This window comes from Clinocottus analis, unplaced genomic scaffold (genome assembly GCF_023055335.1).
Source record: "Clinocottus analis isolate CAN_PGR_092001 unplaced genomic scaffold, fCliAna1.0.p SCAF_84, whole genome shotgun sequence".
NCBI lineage: Eukaryota > Metazoa > Chordata > Actinopteri > Perciformes > Cottidae > Clinocottus > Clinocottus analis.
In genome coordinates, this window is record NW_027176245.1 from 44,488 (window position 1) to 64,487 (window position 20,000).

The 20,000-nt window shown below is 49.6% G+C and overlaps 4 protein-coding genes across 7 annotated transcripts in view; 2 read left to right on the forward strand and 2 right to left on the reverse strand.

The window, feature by feature from the left end:
* pex7 (peroxisomal biogenesis factor 7) overlaps positions 1–4,256 on the reverse strand; it is a 20,589-nt gene extending 16,333 nt beyond the window's left edge. Inside the window, exons 1-6 of the mRNA XM_068568877.1 lie at positions 4,134–4,256; positions 3,564–3,697; positions 3,120–3,177; positions 2,763–2,913; positions 2,317–2,394; positions 2,059–2,167 (exon numbers count right to left, since the gene is read on the reverse strand). Coding sequence (XP_068424978.1) covers positions 2,059–2,167; positions 2,317–2,394; positions 2,763–2,913; positions 3,120–3,177; positions 3,564–3,697; positions 4,134–4,252 — 649 coding nt within the window. The 5' untranslated portion in view covers positions 4,253–4,256. The remainder of the gene's footprint in view (positions 1–2,058; positions 2,168–2,316; positions 2,395–2,762; positions 2,914–3,119; positions 3,178–3,563; positions 3,698–4,133) is intronic.
* A 427-nt stretch (positions 4,257–4,683) lies between these two features.
* Positions 4,684–14,111, forward strand: bub1 (BUB1 mitotic checkpoint serine/threonine kinase). Of its 4 annotated transcripts, XM_068568876.1 has the most exons (24): positions 4,684–4,880; positions 5,237–5,296; positions 5,503–5,635; positions 5,830–6,026; positions 6,292–6,332; positions 6,462–6,573; positions 6,818–7,002; positions 7,329–7,408; positions 7,870–8,264; positions 8,675–8,709; positions 8,788–8,797; positions 8,846–9,012; positions 9,452–9,562; positions 9,653–9,710; positions 9,799–9,865; positions 10,568–10,739; positions 10,965–11,028; positions 11,206–11,927; positions 12,012–12,112; positions 12,429–12,590; positions 12,691–12,848; positions 12,922–13,099; positions 13,285–13,391; positions 13,768–14,111. In XM_068568876.1, the coding sequence occupies exons 1-24, from the start codon at positions 4,858–4,860 to the stop codon at positions 13,970–13,972; spliced, it is 3,543 nt and encodes a 1,180-aa protein (XP_068424977.1). In that variant the 5' UTR covers positions 4,684–4,857; the 3' UTR covers positions 13,973–14,111. The 4 variants fall into 4 exon arrangements, with proteins under 4 accessions (XP_068424977.1, XP_068424974.1, XP_068424976.1 ...); XM_068568873.1 differs by having other exon boundaries at positions 8,788–9,012; XM_068568875.1 differs by having other exon boundaries at positions 7,873–8,264; positions 8,788–9,012.
* Positions 14,112–15,015: 904 nt separating this feature from the next.
* LOC137780696 (lactoylglutathione lyase-like) lies at positions 15,016–17,997 on the forward strand. Its single transcript, XM_068568882.1, has 6 exons — positions 15,016–15,138; positions 16,550–16,632; positions 17,101–17,241; positions 17,342–17,409; positions 17,550–17,639; positions 17,825–17,997. The coding sequence occupies exons 1-6, from the start codon at positions 15,067–15,069 to the stop codon at positions 17,917–17,919; spliced, it is 549 nt and encodes a 182-aa protein (XP_068424983.1). The 5' UTR covers positions 15,016–15,066; the 3' UTR covers positions 17,920–17,997.
* Positions 17,998–18,176: 179 nt separating this feature from the next.
* Positions 18,177–20,000, reverse strand: part of LOC137780698 (hairy/enhancer-of-split related with YRPW motif protein 2-like) — a 5,508-nt gene continuing 3,684 nt past the window's right edge. The window contains exon 5 of the mRNA XM_068568884.1: positions 18,177–18,947. Coding sequence (XP_068424985.1) covers positions 18,481–18,947 — 467 coding nt within the window. The 3' untranslated portion in view covers positions 18,177–18,480. The remainder of the gene's footprint in view (positions 18,948–20,000) is intronic.

The window sequence follows — 20,000 nt, forward strand, 5'->3', positions numbered from 1 at the left end:
TTTGGTGGATGAATTAACTGTAACAGTCAATCTGGAGCTGAACATGATTTTCATGTTGCAACTCTTTTGCAGAGTTTCATAAGAAAACGTAGAGGGGCATAAAGCATCTCCACGTGGGTTGAGAAGGGTTTTAAACTGGCAACATCTTTCCTCAAAGGTCACGTTGCTGAACCCCCTGAGCAACCGGAGCTTAACGTCTCCGCGGTGATTGAATCTCATCAGAGATTTCCGCTCGCTCTCAGAAACCAATTAACACAAACTCATTAGCCAACCGGGTTGAGAGCGTTCGCCAGCTGATACCGAGCTGCAGCCGCTCTACGATCTAAAATAAAACAGGGCGCCGAGGAAAAAGCGCTCCATCCATCAGCGGCCCGGCTCCGCCTCCTCCTGATGGAGTTATGGAGCGCTCCCACGCAGACGGATCAGATGAAGCCAGCGCTGCCCCTCCGGGTCCGGCCGATCGACTCCATCGTCTTCTGAAACAAGCTCATGTTCTGAAGCTCACTTCCTGGAGAGAGCGAGAGGACAAGCACAGCGGGACCTTTTCACTTCTTCACGCTCGTCTTCATCGCTCAGGTTTAGTTTCAGGTCGACTCGCTTCTCCGCAAAGACGAAGACATGGCAGCTTCACAATAAAAGCCTCGATGACAACTTCACCAATGACAACTTTAAATCTGTTTTCATATTTCAGTGTTTTCACTTCATGAACGTTATCGAAATTATTTTGGTCACCTAAATAATGTCTTTTGGTTGCGAAAACCAAGATGGCTACGGCCATAAAACCAAGATGGCTACGACCATAAAACCAATATGGTTACGGCCATAAAACCAAGATGGCGACAGCCACAAAACCAAGATGGCTACGACCATAAAACCAAGATGGCTACGACCATAAAACCAAGATGGCTACGACCATAAAACCAAGATGGCGACAGCCATAAAACCAAGATGGCTACGACCACAAAACCAAGATGGCAGCAACATGAAAGCTAGATGTTTTAAAGTCTGGAGTCTTATCTTACGCAGATGTTTCGAGCTTGGAGTCGTCACTTCAGTTCGTTGGTTGCCAAAAAACTGAACTCAGCGACGGCTGTAATCCAAGATGGCGACGTCGAAATCGCCAAAATCGAGGCTTCAAAAACATCAGTCGAGCACTGAGCGAGCCATCATTAATCAGGAGCCAATAACATTCAGCTCAAACTAATACAGCCGTGGTACACACACACACACACACACACACACACACACACACACACACACACACACACACAGGCTTTGATTCGATGCTGAGGGAAGTTTTTAAATAAAAATAAACACAATATACGAGCTATGTTGTGTGTTCAACACTAATAATCAGACTGAAAGATAAATGTTGGAACACAGCAGCCGATAATAAAACGCTCCACTCAGAGAACTTCCTCTTCAAGAGGTTTCCTTCTCCACAGCCTCAAAACTACAGCTGCAGCGCCGCCTGGTGGCCGGATCACACCAGTGCTCCCACTGTGACGCTGGGATTATCATCATTATTAATATATTATATATATATATATATATATACACTGATATTATAATTATAATACATCTGAACTTACAGCAGCAAGTAAATAAAGATTAAAAAATCACGTAATATACAGTATACAATAATAAACAGTAGAACAGCAATAAAACAAAATGAACAGTAAGAAGAATATGAAATACACAGATGGAATAAAACTTGTGTATGAAAGTACATAAACATACTTAAACGTAGTGGATATTGCATGTTATTGCTGCTCTTGGTTATGTTTCATAGCATCCTGTTGTGTTTGCTCTTCGGTCTCCATCTTTCCTTCAGGATGAATAAACTCCTTGAATGTTTTATCTGATCACTGGGGGACATTGTTCAGGTCCGGCGTGGCGAGACACACGAGGAGCGCTTGATTCACGTCGCCTTCAACTCGTGTGTGCAACCTGTTGAAGCTCCTGAACGCCTCACCAGCTGAAGGAATCAAGCGCTCCTCGTGAGTCGACCCGACAGAGAGAGAGAAGTCACGCTGGTCTTTACCACTAAAGACTCACCCGAGGCTGAAGCAAAGCATCCTGGGATGTGAGGCGACCAGATGGTGCTGTAGATGACCCCTTCATGACCCCTGAGCGTGCTCAGTGATTGGCCGAGAGCCGGATCCCACTGGAGGAGAGGACGCACCGGGGTTAGCAACAGAGAAAAACACCAGGACCAGAACCGGGACCAGAACCGGGGACAAAACCAGAACCGGGACCAGAACCAGAACCAGGACTGGGACCAGAACCATGACCAGAACCGGAACCAGAACTCACCACTTTGGCGGTTTGATCCCATGACCCAGAGACGACGAGGTTCTCTCCTCTGGTTTGACTCCAGTCTACAGAGTACACCTTCACACACACACACACACACACACACACACACACACACACACACACACACACACACACACACACACACACACTTGCATGTTGATGCTGATGGAGTAACATTTTGAATGAAATACTTTAACTTGTAACAGAGTATTTCTACACTGTGGTACTGAAGTACTTCTTCCACCTTGTAGTACTAAAGTACACTGAAAGTACACTGATGACCACTGGAACACATCACACTAATAATCTGACTAAATACCTAAATAGTTGGATATTTCCTGCTCTTCATAAACACAATGATCTGTGTCTGCAGACGTAAACAATCACAACAATAACAATAATAATAATAATAATAATAAGAGAAGCCAGGAGCAGCGTCTCACCTCCTGCGTGTGCTCCTTGCTCACGCTCAGCGGAGCATCCTGATTGGTCGTGTCCCAGAGCGTCAGGCTGCCGTCTCCGCCCCCAGCGACCAGGACGTGCTCGTTGGCCTCGCTCCACGACACGTCATACAGACCATCACCCCACTGCCAGCTACACACACACACACACACACACACACACACACACACACACACACACACACACACACACACACACACACACACGGATCTTCAGCAGCAGCTGATGAGACTATGACTCAGACAGCAGTGAAGGTGCAGGTAGAAAATCCACGGCTCGCCACTTCTGAGTCACACACACACACACACAGAGAAATGAACCCAAGACGAGCGCCTCACCTTCGGACCACAGCGACGCCGCTCTCCGTCTGATCCAGGACCAGCAGGGAGCCGCAGCCTACACACACACACACACGCAATACACACTAAGGTTTATAGGGGTTATGAATATGGACACACTTGAGTCGAGCATTGTCAGGTCTCCTGTTGTGATGTGGCTCCTCCAGAGTTACTTCATGCAGGCGTGGCTGTCTTCTTTCCACTCTGACACCTCCTGGTGTCGAATCCCTGGCGGTGTTGTCACAGAGTGAACCGCATCACAACACAAAGAGCTTTACATGCAAAGTCATTATCGTCCAGTAAACAGACGTGAGTAACGCGTTGCAAATATTCGCAACGCTTTCGGTGTGAACGCAGCATCATGCTGCGAAAGCGTTGCAAACATTCGTAACTGTGTACGTGTCTCAGTTCAGGTGACGTCCCAGCATGCAGCAGCACACTCACCAGCGATGCCGTAGTACTGCGAGGCGGCGCAGGCCAGCCTGCTGGGGAGGAACGGCGACGCCTCCACCGCGTAGCCGTGACGCGCCGGGCAGCGGAACACCTTCTCCATCGCCCGCTGCTGCAGGCGGGAGACGCTGAGGACACAGGAAGTGATGTCATGAAGCTGCTGTTACAGTCAAAAACATAAATCAACGAGTACAATAGGATGTATTATTATAAGTGTGATTATTATTCTTATAGGTATTATAAATGTCGTTTTAACTCAATGAGCACAATCTTTACCAGCTGCAACAATAAGGTGATGAATACATTAACATATTAATCATTAGAATGCAGTTGGATAATATATATATATTATTCTGCATAATGAGTACTTTACTTTGAGTACTTTAAATATATGTTGATGCTGATGGAGTAACATTTTGAATGCAATACTTTAACTTGTAACAGAGTATTTCTGCACTGTGGTACTGAAGTACTTCTTCCACCTTGTAGTACTAAAGTACACTGAAAGTACACGTGTAACATAAATGATGACCACGTGACCACTGGAACACCTTGACAACTCACACAGGCGACCGGGAAGGCCTCGTCACAGAGGAAAGACGACGACTTTCAGACTCTAAACGTAAAAACAACCGGATAACGCTTCGTGCGAGGAGAAGACGTCCAGGCTCCTCGCGGAGCATCCACTTCCGTGTTTTGATCAGCTGACCCAACAACCACGCGATACGGACAAAGATATCATCATTTTTTTTATTTAATACAATATTTTTAAGCTGCATTAAGTCATTTTATTAACAATTTGCCTTAATATAAATCACAAAAAAGACTATAAATTTTTGAATTGTTTTTCTACGTTTTTTAAAAAACCGGAAGTCGTCACACTTGTGTGACGAGTTCCGGCTGTGTTTGCGCCGCTGACCCAACATCCACGCGACACGGACAAAGATAAAACAAATTGTTTGAACGTCGTTAATTCAATTTTTTGTTATTCATAATATAAAACACAAAACAAGGTTTTTATTTTTCTCTATTTTTTTGTGTGTTTTGTGATTTATTTTTTTTACATCGGAAATCCGTCACCCTAGGGGCGTGGTTTGCTCCGTCCACCGTGAACCCCTCCTTGCTATTGGCTGAGCGCGAAAATTTAAACGGAGGAGAGGAAAACTAACTGGCCGCCGCCAGTTGTTGTCTCGCGAAACTGATTCTTAATAATAAAAAACAATAAATCACACCATCGATCATATCGATTTAAGGAGCTAGCTGTTACTTCTTCATCTGCTCATGTGGAATGGATGCCGCCAGTTATTTACAGTAAGAGAACCCAACTTTAACTATAACGGCCCCGTGGGCGCGTCATGAGTACTGGTTCTGGTTAGCATTATATGTACGGGTTAGGATTATGTGTGGACTGGTTAGCATTATGTGTACTGGTTAGCGTCATGTGTACTGGTGTATCTGTACTAGTTAGCGTCATGTGTACTGGTTAGCATCAAGCGTACAGGTTAGCAGTATGTGTACAGGTTAGCATTATGTGTACTAGTTATCATCATGCGTACAGGTTAGCATAAAGTGTACTGGTTAGCATCATGTGTACTGGTTAGCATCATGTGTACTGGTTAGCGTCATGTGTACTGGTTTATCTGTACTGTTTTTTTGTGTTCTTCTAGGAGCTTTGAGAGCAGTCTGGGCTCATACACAGGAGATGACCCTCTGGAGCACTGGGACAAGTGAGTAGTGTGTGTCTGTGTGTGTGTGTTTCTGTGTGTCTCATCTGGTTACAGGTGTCCAGTTTATAGATCATACATATCTTCATAGTTTAGAGAGAAGAACCTCACGTCTGCGGGTTCACTGAACCCGAGCTGCATGTCTGCACTGTGTGAGGAACCGGAGAACCGGGGAGAACGTTCCCTCTGACCCCTGACTCTGTCCCCAGGTTCGTGGAGTACCTGGAGCAGCGCGTCCCTGCCGCCGGCATGTCGCAGGTCTTCGACAGGCTGGTCCAGAGGTTCCTGAACGTGGAGCGATACGCCAACGACGTCCGATACGTCAACTACTGCATCCGCTGTGTGAGTCCCATTAGAACGTTCCTCAGGGTTCTTATACGCTTATGGAAAACCTGGAACAGTCACAGAGTTTTAAAATGGTTATTTCCAGGCCTGGAAAAGTCCTTGAAAAAACAAATTCCCCAAAGTGGTGTAAATGTTTTATAATCATGTGTTCATGACGTCCATTTACACTCAGTTCTCTCTCTCCACTGCAGGCGGGTTACTACTCCGACCCCGCCGCCCTGCTCAGCCACGTGCACGCTCAGGGCGTGGGCTCCACCAGCGCCGCCCTCTACGTGGCCTGGGCCCGGCAGCTGGAGCAGACGGGGCAGCACCAGCAGGCCGAGGCCGTGTACCAGATCGCCGTGGGGAACCGGGCCCAGCCGGCCGACGCCGTCCTCAGTGAACACCGGTGAGACTTGTTTAGGCTCATGTAGAGAAACGAGGGGCTAAAGGACCCGCTGGGGGGGTCGGGCCCTTTAGTCAGAACCCCTCAGGAGCGAGTCAGAACCCCTCAGGAGCGAGTCAGAACCCCTCAGGAGCGGGTCAGAACCCTTCAGGAGAGGGTCAGAGTGTCTCCTGCCCTCCTCAGCAGGTGTGATTTAGAGATTCAAACATTCACTAACGAGCTCAACAGGTACTGTAACGTGCTTTAAAACAACTCCTCTGATCTGCAGGCAGTTTCAGGCGAGAACGAGAAGCCAGACCACCGCGCCACGTAAGTGTGTGTGTGTGTGTGTGTGTGTGTGTGTGTGTGTGTGTGTGTGTGTGTGTGTGTGTGTGTGTGTGTGTGTGTGTGTGTGTGTGTGTGTGTGTGTGTGTGTGTAACTGTGTGTGTGTGTGTCAGCAGGCAGCAGCGTCCCGCTGCAGGACTCCCTGTTGACCAACCAGCTGTGCGGCGCTGCTCAGGACTCTGGTGACCGAGCTCCCAAACCAGCTGCTCACAAGACCGACGTCATGTGAGTCTCTGGAGACTGAAACCTGTAACTTTCAGCAGATTGGTGTTTCTGATTTGATTTATTGTCATTAATCTCTCCTCTTTTCGTTTCTCCTCTCCCCTTCATCCTCCTCTCTCTCGATCTCTCTCTTCCTTCTCCATTTGTGTCAGTAAATCTGGTTAAAAGTCACAGGAATCCATTGGTCAGAATGTGTATGAACCCTGCGTGACTATGAAAGTGATGGGGTGTATTCTTTCCTCCTCAGCTTCTCTCGATCCGAGACGTCGGCGATGATTCGCTCGCGGCCGGCGGCCAGCGTTCCCACCGTGTCGGCCTACATGACGGAGGAGCTGGTGTGCGAGGGATCCGAGCTCTGCTTCGAGGAAGTCCGGGCGCAGAAATACTTCCAGAAGCTGCGTGAGAAGCAGGCGATGGAGGTCAGAGAGACGGGTGAGCCGAGCGTTGAGGAAGTGAACCGCTAGTGGGGAGAGAGAAAGACGCCGGCTTTGGTGTAAATTGCGGGTTATAAGGCGCAGCCTTTCATCAGCAGCATCGACTTAAAAACACACCAAAAGTTGTTTTTAATCTTGAACGAGCCGCTGTGGTTTATAAGCCGCTGCTGCCACTCGATTGTGCTGGATAGCTCGATAGCTAACGATCAAAAGGGAGCGCGTCTTTAGGATTCAAAACTAATTCCGAATACGACAAAACATTCATTAAAATAATACATATTTTCAAGTCGGATTGCATTGTTTCTTCTTCTGTTTCTTCTACAGCAGAGAAGATGGAGAGCGAGATAGACAACGGCATCCTGGCCCAGAAGAGCCGCATGGAGAAGCTGCACCACTACCTGCAGGTGTGTAGAGGGTCAACAAGGTCAAAGGTCACGACTTTAACACGTCATCCTGCTGCATTCATGCCCTATCAGAGTTATCGTAATTATTATACATTATAATAATGGTCAATATTTTCACGTCTTTACCTTTCTGACGGGAACTGAAGCTGTTCGCTCTGCTTTCTGCAAACACACCAGACTCCATTGATAAAAACGGTGATTTAAGCTCTCTGAACAGGAGCTGCTGCTCCACCGCTGAACCCACCTCGTGGTGTGTTTGTGTTGTTGTGCGACTTTGGTGTTTTAAAGTGTCAGTTTAGATTCACTAAAGTCTCTCAACAACATAAACTCACTATCGGGTGGAGAGCAGCAGCTCCTGAGTTCTGAGAGGTTAAATCCCTGTTTTTCTCAATGGACCCTGGTGCCGTGGAGAAACCTCATACTTCAAACAAAAAGCACTTTGCTTTTTTGTGTTTGCTTAGCAGCAGGCGCTTCGAGTGCAACCCGCCAGCAGCGTGAACCCCGATGCTACCCAGCAGCCCTTTGGACTTCCCGACCCAACGAGCAGCGGGCGCTCGCTGGGCGTGAGCTCCCTCGGCGAGGCGGCCTTCGTCCCAGAGGCCTCTGCCGCCGCGGCCGAGCGGCCCCGACAGCAGCTCGGGTTCAGAGCCGCCGACGCGCCGAGTTCGGAGGTTACCCATCATGCCCGTCACCCAATTGACGGGAGCCTTCATTCGCAGTTGTTTCTGCCCGCCGACCAGACCTGGGTGCTGGAGGACCGGTCCGTCCAGCGGCCCGGCGGCTTCCAGCTCCACGGGGACGCCGGCGGTCCCTGTCGAGAGGATCGGGTTCAGCCGAGCAGCACCGAGGACCGCCGGTGAGTCGCCGCTCCTCCTCAAACCTGGAGAAGTCCTGGAGTTTTTAAATGGTTATTACCAGGCCTCAAAAAGTCATTGAAAAAAGTTGTGTAAAAGTGTTATATTCATGTGTTCATGACGTCATTTGAAGTCAGTTGTTGTAGCAGAGTTCCTACAAAGTCTTGAAATTTGCTTTGGAAATATGCAAGAATTCAAGTCCACTCCTTGAAAAAGGTTTTATTATTTATTATTTCAACATAATCTGTTTTACAATCACTCAGGAAAAGCCCAAATATCTGGTTTGGGTTCATTTAAAGATGAATCTACTACGTTGTGCACAAAGGTTCATGCATCTAAATGATATAAGATGCTTCGACAGATGTTTCTCATAGTGAAGATAAGAACTGTATTATCACTCTTACCTCCTCAGGGACGCCGGCCAGCCGGAGGAGGACAAGCTGAGCGGTGAGTTCAGGCATTCAGGAGGAAGTCTGTGATTCTGTGTTTCTGTTGCGCTGTCTCACCTTCTGGTTTGTGTCTCAGTGTCGCAGGCGTCTCACAACGTGTCTCACAACGTGTCTCACAACGTGTCTCACAACGTGTCTCACAACGTGTCTCACAACGTGTCTCACAACGTGTCTCACAACGTGTCTCACAACGCGTCTCACAACGCGTCTCACTTCACGCCCAACACCTCGCTGGGCTACGTCCAGGCCACCCCGTCCAGGGTGCTGCCGTCGCCCACCGTCAACACCCGGGAGGCGCTGGGTGAGCAGCTGTGTTTACTAAAGCAGTGACGCCGCGTTATTGATCCCTGATCAGGTCTGGGGTCCAGATCAGGGTCTAAAGTCAACCGGGACAGAGTCAATAAAGTTTCTCCTCCAGTAGCCAGTGCATCATGTGATCACGTGACCAGTGGAACACGTGACTAGTAGGTCACGTCATCAATAACGTAGATGTTTCTCTCGTCTCTAATCATGTGACTTTGTAAACAACCAATCAGGACTAACAGGAGGAGAGCTAGTAACGTTAGCACCATTGCTAACGGAAAATCAACAGGAGAGCTAGTAACGTTAGCACCATCGCTAATGGATAATCAACAGGAGAGCTAGTAACGTTAGCAGCACCGCTAACGGAAAATCAACAGGACGAGAGCTAGTAACGTTAGCAGCACCGCTAACGGTCTCTTGTGGTCTCTTGTGGTCAGACGTGATCATGGACATGTTCCAGGCCCCGACGCTGCTGGAGGATCCGCTCAGCGACCCCTCGCTGCTCCACGCGGCGCCGAGCGACTTCACGGGCAGATTCACAGGAAACGGTAAATGTTTATTCATGAATGTTTGTCAATTATACCTCGATCAATGAGATCACAATGTTGTGTGGATTGTTTTGTGTGTTTTGGACGCAGGCGGCTCGGCAGCGGCGTTCAACATCTTCCAGGACGAGACGGACAAAGAGAACGGCGGGTAAACACACACACAACGTTTCATAGTTAACATGATGCATTGATGCTGCGGTGATGACATCATCCTGTTACTCTGCCCCTCCCTTCAGGGCGGCGGCTGAGACGAATAAACCAATCAGAGCGCTCGCAGAGATCCACACAGCCAACAAACCAAATGTGAGCCTCTGATGTCTCATGTGTCTCCCTGTAGGTGACCCAGTGGGTGTCATGTGTCTCCCTGTAGGTGACCCGGTGGGTGTCATGTGTCTCCCTGTAGGTGACCCAGTGGGTGTCATGTGTCTCCCTGTAGGTGACCCGGTGGGTGTCATGTGTCTCCCTGTAGGTGACCCAGTGGGTGTCATGTGTCTCCCTGTAGGTGACCCGGTGGGTGTCATGTGTCTCCCTGTAGGTGACCCGGTGGGTGTCATGTGTCTCCCTGTAGGTGACCCGGTGGGTGTCATGTGTCTCCCTGTAGGTGACCCGGTGGGTGTCATGTGTCTCCCTGTAGGTGACCCAGTGGGTGTCATGTGTCTCCCTGTAGGTGACCCGGTGGGTGTCATGTGTCTCCCTGTAGGTGACCCGGTGGGTGTCATGTGTCTCCCTGTAGGTGACCCGGTGGGTGTCATGTGTCTCCCTGTAGGTGACCCGGTGGGTGTCATGTGTCTCCCTGTAGGTGACCCAGTGGGTGTCATGTGTCTCCCTGTAGGTGACCCGGTGGGTGTCATGTGTCTCCCTGTAGGTGACCCAGTGGGTGTCATGTGTCTCCCTGTAGGTGACCCGGTGGGTGTCATGTGTCTCCCTGTAGGTGACCCGGTGGGTGTCATGTGTCTCCCTGTAGGTGACCCGGTGGGTGTCATGTGTTCATGTGTCTCCCTACAGGTGACCCCAGTGGACCCGGCCCCAGATGAGACCACGTGGGGCGCTCGCTACAACTCGCTCAGCTCTCTGGCTGCGTGTCCCAACAGCACCTCAGACTTCGCCATGTTGGCTCACTTTGTGTCCACGCCGTTCAGCCACAAGGCGCCATTCAGCTTCTACGAGGAGGGCCAAGGTACACACACACAGAGACACACACACACACACACGCACACACAAGGTGTACACACACACACACACGCACACACAAGGTGTACACACACACACACACGCACACACAAGGTACACACACACAGAGACACACACACAAGGTGTACACACACACGCACACACAAGGTACACGCACATGTACGTATATATGTGTGTACGTATAATATTCTATATATATTCTGTTATTCAGAGAACTGTGATGGGGGAGAAACAGAAGAAGACGCTTTTATCAGACGGCAGCCGAAGAAGCTCAGGTAAGGTGTGTGTGTGTGTGTGTGTGTGTGTGTGTGTGTGTGTGTGTGTGTGTGTGTGTGTGTGTGTGTGTGTGTGTGTGTGTGTGTGTGTGTGTGTGTGTGTGTGTGTGTGTGTGTGTGTGTGTGTGTGTGTGTGAGATGACGTCATGCGTGATGACGTCATGCGTGTGCCCTCAGCCCCATCATGGAGCAGAGTCCGTCCAGCGACGCGGCCTTCCGGCAGCAGCTTCCTGCCTCCGCTGCACACGGCACCATCGTGGGCGAGGGCCTGGCCCCGCCCCCCCACAGCCTGACCGCCTCCATCACCATGGCGCAGGCCCCGCCCCCCTCAGCGCTGTCCTTCAGGGACCAGACGCCCTCATGCGCCGCCGACTGGGACGTCTACGAGAGCCCCGCGCCGGCCCCGCCCAGACCCGAGGCCCCGCCCAGACCCCGGCGGGAACCCTTCACCATCATGGAGGACTTGGACCGACCCGCCAGCCCACAGCACGTCCAGAGACCGGCGGCCGGCGACGTGCCCATGAGCCCGCAGGGGGCGGAGCCGGACGTCTTCCTGAGTCCCTGTCTGCTCGCTGCAGCAGACCCGGGCGTGCCCGTGAGGGGCGTGCCCATGAGTCCACAGCAGCAGCTCTGTGCCGACGTGCCCATGAGCCCGACGCCCTTCAGCCCCGAGGATGAACCCATGATGAGTCCCGACGTCAGGAGGCCGAGCGGCGCTGACAGGTCCATGAACGCGGGCGGCGGGGCGGCGGCGGTCCAGCTGGTGCCGGACCCCTGGGACGAGGACCTGATCGCCGGCCTGCTGGCGGCGCTAAGCCCCGCCCTCACCTCGCACCCCCGCTGCGTCACCTGGCCCTGCAGAGTCCCCAACATCTGCCCCAAGACCACCATCAGCATGGGTGAGGAGCTGAGTTCCGTTAGCCTAGCTTAGCATCACGACGGGAAAGCTGCTGATTCTTGTCATCATGCTGTTTTTCTCTCAGGTAAAGCGTCGCTGCGAGTCGACTGCGTCCTCGGAGAAGGAGCTTTTGCCACCGTGTACCAGGCGACCGACCCCGAGACCTCTGAGAGGACGGCGATAAAGGTGAGGGGCGGGGTTAACTAAGGTGAGGGGCGGGGTTAAATAAAGGTGAGGGGCGGGGTTAAATAAAGGTGAGGGGCGGGGTTAAATAAAGGTGAGGGGCGGGGTTAAATAAAGGTGAGGAGGCGGGGTTAACTAAGGTGAGGGGCGGGGTTAAATAAAGGTGAGGGGCGGGGTTAAATAAAGGTGAGGGGCGGGGTTAAATAAAGGTGAGGAGGCGGGGTTAAATAAAGGTGAGGGGTGATGTTAAATGTAAGGGGGCGGGCTTTATTCTGTAACACTTGCACAGGCTTTATTAAGCCCCTCCCCCTCGCTGCAGGTCCAGAAGCCGGCCAACCCCTGGGAGTTCTACGTGAACGTGCAGCTGGACGCTCGCCTGCCGCCCGACGTCCGCCACCTGTTCAGCTCCGTTAGCTCCGCCCACCTCTTCCACGATGGCAGCGTGCTGCTCGGCGAGCTCCACAACCACGGCACCCTGCTGGTACGCCGGGCGCTGCCGCCGCCGCACCTCGAAGAACGCAGGCCGCCATCTTTGTGTGGGCGTCGTCTTACCAGGAGTTTTCTCTCTCCCGTCCAATCAGAACGCGGTGAACATGTACAAGACCCTGAGCGACAAGGTGATGCCGCAGCCCCTCGCCATGTACTTCACCGTCTGCATCCTGCACATGGTGGAGCAGCTGCACGCCGTCCACGTCATCCACGCCGACATCAAACCCGACAACTTCCTGCTGGGAGAGAGGTAACCACCGACAACCGCACGCCGTACCACCTCGAGCCTCCTCCTCTTCGTCCTCATCCTCGTTGTGTCTCAGGTTCCTGGACAACAAGTGCCTGGAGCCGGAGAACCTGGACCACGGCCTCGTGCTCATCGACCTCGGACAGAGCATCGACATGGAGCTTTTCCCAGAAGGCACTGCTTTCACCGCCAAGTGTTTGACATCGGGCTTCCAGTGCACCGAGATGCTGAGCGGGAAACCCTGGAGCTACCAGGTGAGCGCACACACACACACACACACACACACACACACACACACACACACCTCACAATGTGACTTCAAACTGGACGTTAAGGACGTCAGTTCATACGTCCTTAGACAGCTTTCTTTAGTGTGTGTGTGTGTGTGTGTGTGTGTGTGTGTGTGTGTGTGTGTGTGTGTGTGTGTGTGTGTGTGTAGACGGATTACTTCGGGCTAGCGGCGACCGTCCACTGCATGCTGTTCGGGACGTACATGCAGGTGAAGAACGAAGGCGGCGTGTGGAAGACGAACGGCGTGTTTCGAAGGTAATTCCTCCTGAAAGATGTTTTTGTTTCATTACAGCTGGAATCAAATAAAATATTTTACTTTAACTTTTTTTAAATTAATTTTATTATCTGTAACTTTTCTTATTTCATTCATGCTAGTTAGCATGCTAAAAGCGTGGTGGAACTAGCAGGCTAGCTAGCTAGCATAGCGAGAGGAGTCGGAAGTAGGAGAGTGGAAAGGAGTAAAGAAACCAGAAGTAGGAAGTGCTAGAGCTAGCGAGCTAGCTATAAAAGCTGTAGCTTGAATGCGCGGTGGAATAAGAGCGCGAGCTCGCGTGCTAATTCCTCCGCGCCGCACCGCCTGGTGTTTTCACGTCTAAAGAAGAGGATGATGGCGTCTTCGTGTTCTCCACAGGAACCCGCACAGCGAGCTCTGGCAGGACTTCTTCAGCGCGCTGCTGAACGTGCCGGCCGGCGGCGGCGGCGCTCCTGTGAGCCTGCGGCGCCTCCGCTGCTCGCTGGCGGCGGCGCTGAAGCAGAACTACAGCAGCAAGCTGCCCGCGCTCAAGAACCGCCTGATGGTTCTGCTGCTGGAGAACCGCAGAGCGGCGCGCAGATGAGCGCGAGGCGGCGGCGCGCCGTGTTCCAGCGGAACGGATTTAAACTTCCGACTTGTAATTAATATTCAGTGTCTTTTAAAATTGTGTTGTGTGATGAGAAAATAAAACTAGTTTTCAAGTTCAGGAGATGAAATTTTAATTGATTTATTTGAGTTTTTATTCAATTTCACAAGGTTTAATGTCAAGCTTTGAACATTTTAATTTTGTTACAGTTTAAGAGCTTTTGTTAAGTTTTGTTTGTTTTGTTGTGTATGTAGTGTGTGTAGTGTTTAGTATGTAGTGTGTGTGTGTGTCGTGTTTAGTATGTAGTGTGTGTAGTGTTTAGTATGTAGTGTGTGTGTGTGTGTCGTGTTTAGTATGTAGTGTGTGTAGTGTTTAGTATGTAGTGTGTGTGTGTGTGTGTCGTGTTTAGTATGTAGTGTGTGTGTGTGTGTGTCGTGTTTAGTATGTAGTGTGTGTAGTGTGGTCTAAGAGCAGATCCAGAGTCTGGGTGTGTTTCAGCCAACATGTTCAGACCTGAAGCCCCGCCCACTTCTCTGCATTTTTCTTGCTAACCCTCTTCAGGGTTTAACACAACAACCAAACATCTCAACGTTCATATTATTAATATTAATAATAAAACATAAAGCTGCTTCCTGCAGACTTCTAACTCTTCTGGTTGAAACTCTTCTGACCTTAAAGACACAGAACATGTCTGAAGCTCAAACTGAAACGTGCTCAGAGGAATTTCCTCCTCCAGTCTTTTCTCTGCTCACCTGTGGCTCCGCCCCTTCAGCACACACCTGGCTGGGAGAGAAGACCTGCTGCCTTCAGGTTCTGTCTGAAATATCTAAACTGGACTCCTCGAAGGCGTTCGTCTTCATAACCGTGAGAGTTTTCAGCTCGAGCTGTTGTGTTAGAAAATAAAACTAATTAAAATAGCAGGATGGAGTCAAAGCTTTCAGGGCTTTAAACCCAAATTACGAAGGTCTGATAACTGAAACGGAGCTAAAAGGCGTCGCTGCGTTTACGGGAGCCGAAAGTCCCAGCGGCACCTGAAGGCACCGCAGAGGAGAAGAACCTGAGAGTTCACTCTGAGCCTCAGACTGAGAGCTATGGAGGCCAAAGGAGGGCTGTCGGACGAGGCCACGGCTGCTGCCTGCAAGGACGGAGACCCCATCACCAAGGTCCGTCCTCCTTACCCGCTTTTACCCGCTTTTACCTGCTTTTACCCGCTTTTACCTGCTTTTACCCGCTTTTACCCGCTTTTACCTGCTTTTACCCGCTTTTACCCGCTTTTACCTGCTTTTACCCGCTTTTACCTGCTTTTACCCGCTTTTACCCGCTTTTACCTGCTTTTACCCGCTTTTACCCGCTTTTACCCGCTTTTACCTGCTTTTACCCGCTTTTACCTGCTTTTACCCGCTTTTACCCGCTTTTACCTGCTTTTACCCGCTTTTACCTGCTTTTACCCGCTTTTACCTGCTTTTACCCGCTTTTACCCGCTTTTACCTGCTTTTACCCGCTTTTACCTGCTTTTACCCGCTTTTACCCGCTTTTACCCGCTTTTACCCGCTTTTACCTGCTTTTACCCGCTTTTACCTGCTTTTACCTGCTTTTACCTGCTTTTACCCGCTTTTACCTGCTTTTACCTGCTTTTACCTGCTTTTACCCGCTTTTACCCGCTTTTACCCGCTTTTACCCGCTTTTATTCTGCTCTGAAGACTTCACTGTAATGCAGTTAAACCTGTTGGCCTGCAGGCTGACTCTAACACGCTGTACTGACTCTCTGCTACACGCTGTACTGACTCTCTGCTACACGCTGTACTGACTCTCTGCTACACGCTGTACTGACTCTCTGCTACACGCTGTACTGACTCTCTGCTACACGCTGTTTATGTTTAATTGCAATAACAGTTTTTATTTATTCTGGCGACGCCCCTCGACATGTTGTCAGAGCGCCACCTGCAGGCTAAAGTGTGTGTGTGTGTGTGTGTGTGTGTGTGTGTGTGTGTGTGAGAGCGGGTAGGGGGCGCACGTTCTCGGATAGAGCGAGGACCCGCTCACAGCTGCTTTAATTCATTCATATATATGTATTATATTTATTGTAAACGTCGTCCTGTAACATCAAAGGAAAGTCTGTCACTAAATCAAACATTCACAGTAATAATCACGTATATTATTATTATTATTATTATTATTATTATTGTTATTTTATCTGTAGAAACGAGTCGCAGCTTTCAAATGTTTACGTTTTCATTCCTTGTCAGCGACTTTACAGTTTTAGTTCTCTTCCACCACGCAAACTGATTACCACCACTAGTTACAGTATTCTTAGAGTATTTACAGTATTCTTAGAGTATTTACAGTATTCTTAGAGTATTTACAGTATTCTTAGAGTATTTACAGTATTTAGAGCTGTTAGACATAGATTCTTCCCTCAGGAGGTGGAGACCAAAAGCGGAGCTAAAAGAGATCAAATATGGAACTAGAGAAATGATTCGGCCAAAACAATGTGAGGGATTGTAAACAAACATCTTGTTTACAACATCTTGATGTTTATGTGTAGTTTATGTTGATGTGTTGACGTCTCTGCAGGACTACATGATGCAGCAGACGATGCTGAGGGTCAAAGATCCCGCCAAGTCTCTGGACTTCTACACCCGGATCCTGGGCATGACGTGAGCCAGTTACCTGTACTAGTTACCTGTACCAGTTACCTGTGCCAGTTACCTGTGCCAGTTACCTGTACCAGTTACCTGTGCCAGTTACCTGTGCCAGTTACCTGTGCCAGTTACCTGTACCAGTTACCTGTACCAGTTACCTGTACTAGTTACCTGTACCAGTTACCTCTACCAGTTACCTGTACTAGTTACCTGTACCAGTTACCTCTACCAGTTACCTGTACCAGTTACCTCTACCCAGTAGTTACATGTACTGGTTACCCACTGGCTACCATTCTGTTCTCCTCTGGTTCTCCTCTGGTCCTCCTCTGGTCCTCCTCTGGTCCTCCTCTGGTTCTCCTCTGGTCCTCCTCTGGTCCTCCTCTGGTCCTCCTCTGGTTCTCCTCTGGTTCTCCTCTGGTTCTCCTCTGGTCCTCCTCTGGTCCTCCTCTGGTTCTCCTCTGGTTCTCCTCTGTGGTTTCCCAGCTTGCTCCAGAAAATCGACTTCCCCTCGATGCGCTTCACGCTCTACTTCCTGGGCTACGAGGACAAGTCGGACATCCCGGCCGACATCAAGGAGAGGACGGCGTGGACGTTCTCCCGCCGGGCGACCATCGAGTTCACGCAGTACGTCAGAACCTCACAGGCCAGAAGAACCCAAACCACAGAACATTATGTCAATAGACTGTCAGTTCCTCGTCGTTGAGTGTTTGTGTCTCTCCGTCAGTAACTGGGGGTCGGAGTCAGATGAAAGTCTGTCGTACCACAACGGGAACAACGAGCCCAGAGGCTTCGGTGAGACATTTATGAAGGTTCTCTGCTTCCTGTCTGGCTGTCTGATGGTTCCTCTGTTTCTCGCTGCATGAGCTCTGCGTGAGCAGTAGAACCAGACTGCACCGTCATTGTGTTGTTGTGGGTGTGTTGTGCGGTTTCAGGGCATATTGGCGTCGCTGTTCCTGATGTTTACGCCGCCTGCAAAGTGTTTGAAGCTCAAGGAGTGACGTTCATCAAGAAACCGGAATCAGGTGAGTCACAAGTCTCAGAAATATGTCCACGCGCCAACATCAGAAGATGGATGGAGTTTCATCAAAACCTCCTTGGCTGCATTTTATCACACAAAGGAGGAAATGGTTTGTTGGGCACTACTTTCATCGGCGGATGAACACACATTCGGTTTGTGTGATAGTCACAAGCTTCCTCTTCCTCTCAGGGAAGATGAAGGACCTGGCCTTCATCCAGGACCCGGATGGCTACTGGATCGAGATCCTGAGTCCCAACAACATGGTCTCCCTGCTGGCGCCCTGAAGCCCCGCCTCCACGCCCGGAGAAGAGAAGAAGGCTTTTATTTTGTAAATAAACCACAAACCTTTCGTTCTCACGTGACCTCTGGGCTCTGAAGTTTTAATGTTCAAACATCGTAAACATAAATAAATAAATTATGTTGACTCACTTTTATCAGGTGCTGACAGAAATAACGTTAAATAATAATACTCATTAATTATTCATGGAGTCACAAAGATTCATAAGGTTTTCTTTATTAAAGCTTTAACGTTGTTTCAGGTTTTAAAGGATCAGTTCTGTCAAAAAGAAAATCACACGTTAGCGTTAAAAAGGTTTGTTCAAAAAGAGCATGAAGCATGGAAACACGTGCTGCGTTTAAAGACCGAAGCATCAGTTGAACTTTGTGAAGAGAACAAACGTGTGAATAATATAAAAAAACAATCAGCAGGACAAAAAGATGAAAAACATCTCAGAGGTTAACAAAAAGAAACGAGTTGTTTGGATCAAAACTTTCTACTGAAAGAGTTTAAAGTGTCAGAAGTTATTCAGAAGACTCCGACCTCAGTGCCCCACGGACGCTAGAGCCTACTTCTGTGAGGAGGAGGAGGAAGAGGAAGAGGAGGAGGAGATGGGAGGACTAGTGGAGGACGTGAAAGAGGAGGGAGGGAGGACTGGGAAGCCTTCGTGGAGGCTGATGGGAAAGTAGGAGGAGGAAGGTGAGCAGGTGGCGTTCGTGTAGAACGAAGCGACGCTCCGCTGCGACAACTCCACCAGCCTCTGGGGGGCGCCACCTTCAGGGTCGGGGGAAAGTCCGTACGACACGGCGGGTCGAAACGCCCGGTGGTGGAGGTGGAAGGGGAGAGGGTGGTGCTGCTGGTGAAGTGGGAAATGCTGCGAGCAGCAGGAGGCGAGGTGCGAGAGGAGGAGGCAGCGCAGAGCGTCACTAGAGTCCAGACGCTCTAGGACGCTCAGGTAGCGGGAAACCTCCATCACACACTCCCTGAAGCCCAGAGACAGGAAGTCAAGGGCCAGAGCATGGGCGTCATAGTAACCTAGAAAGAGAGAGAGATATGGTTGTATAGAAGTCTATGTTTCATGTGATGAAGCTGCATTCTCTCTCCTGACCACCAGGGGGCGACTCCTCTGGTTGTATAGAAGTCTCTGCTTCATGTTTTAAAGCTGCATTCTCTCTCCTGACCACCAGGGGGCGACTCCTCTGGTTGTATAGAAGTCTATGCTTCATGTGTTAAAGCTGCATTCTCTCTCCTGACCACCAGGGGGCGACTCCTCTGGTTGTATAGAAGTCTATGCTTCATGTTTTAAAGCTGCATTCTCTCTCCTGACCACCAGGGGGGCGACTCCTCTGGTTGTATAGAAGTCTATGTTTCATGTGTTAAAGCTGCATTCTCTCTCCTGACCACCAGGGGGCGACTCCTCTGGTTGTATAGAAGTCTATGCTTCATGTGTTAAAGCTGCATTCTCTCTCCTGACCACCAGGGGGCGACTCCTCTGGTTGTATAGAAGTCTATGCTTCAGCTGCAACTGAGCCCATTGTTGCACTTCATTTATTCATAAAATATAATCTATCTTCTTCATCATAAATAAGTAAATGTTTGATTTAAAAAAATAAGTATTCTGGATTCTTGGCGAGCAGCTGCTATAATCTAACCAACGTAACAAGCTAATGTAACGATGTAGCATAACAACATAACGAGCTAATGTAACGATGTAGCATAACAACGTAACGAGCTAATGTAACGATGTAGCATAGGAACGTAACGAGCTAATGTAACGATGTAGCATAGGAACGTAACGAGCTAATGTAACGATGTAGCATAGGAACGTAACGAGCTAATGTAACGATGTAGCATAACAACGTAACGAGCTAATGTAACGATGTAGCATAACATTGTAACGAGCTAATGTAACGATGTAGCATAACATTGTAACGAGCTAATGTAACGATGTAGCATAACAACGTAACAAGCTAATGTAACGATGTAGCATAACAACATAACAAGCTAATGTGACAATGTAGCATAACAACGTAACAAGCTAATGTAACGATGTAGCATAACAACGTAACAAGCTAATGTAACGATGTA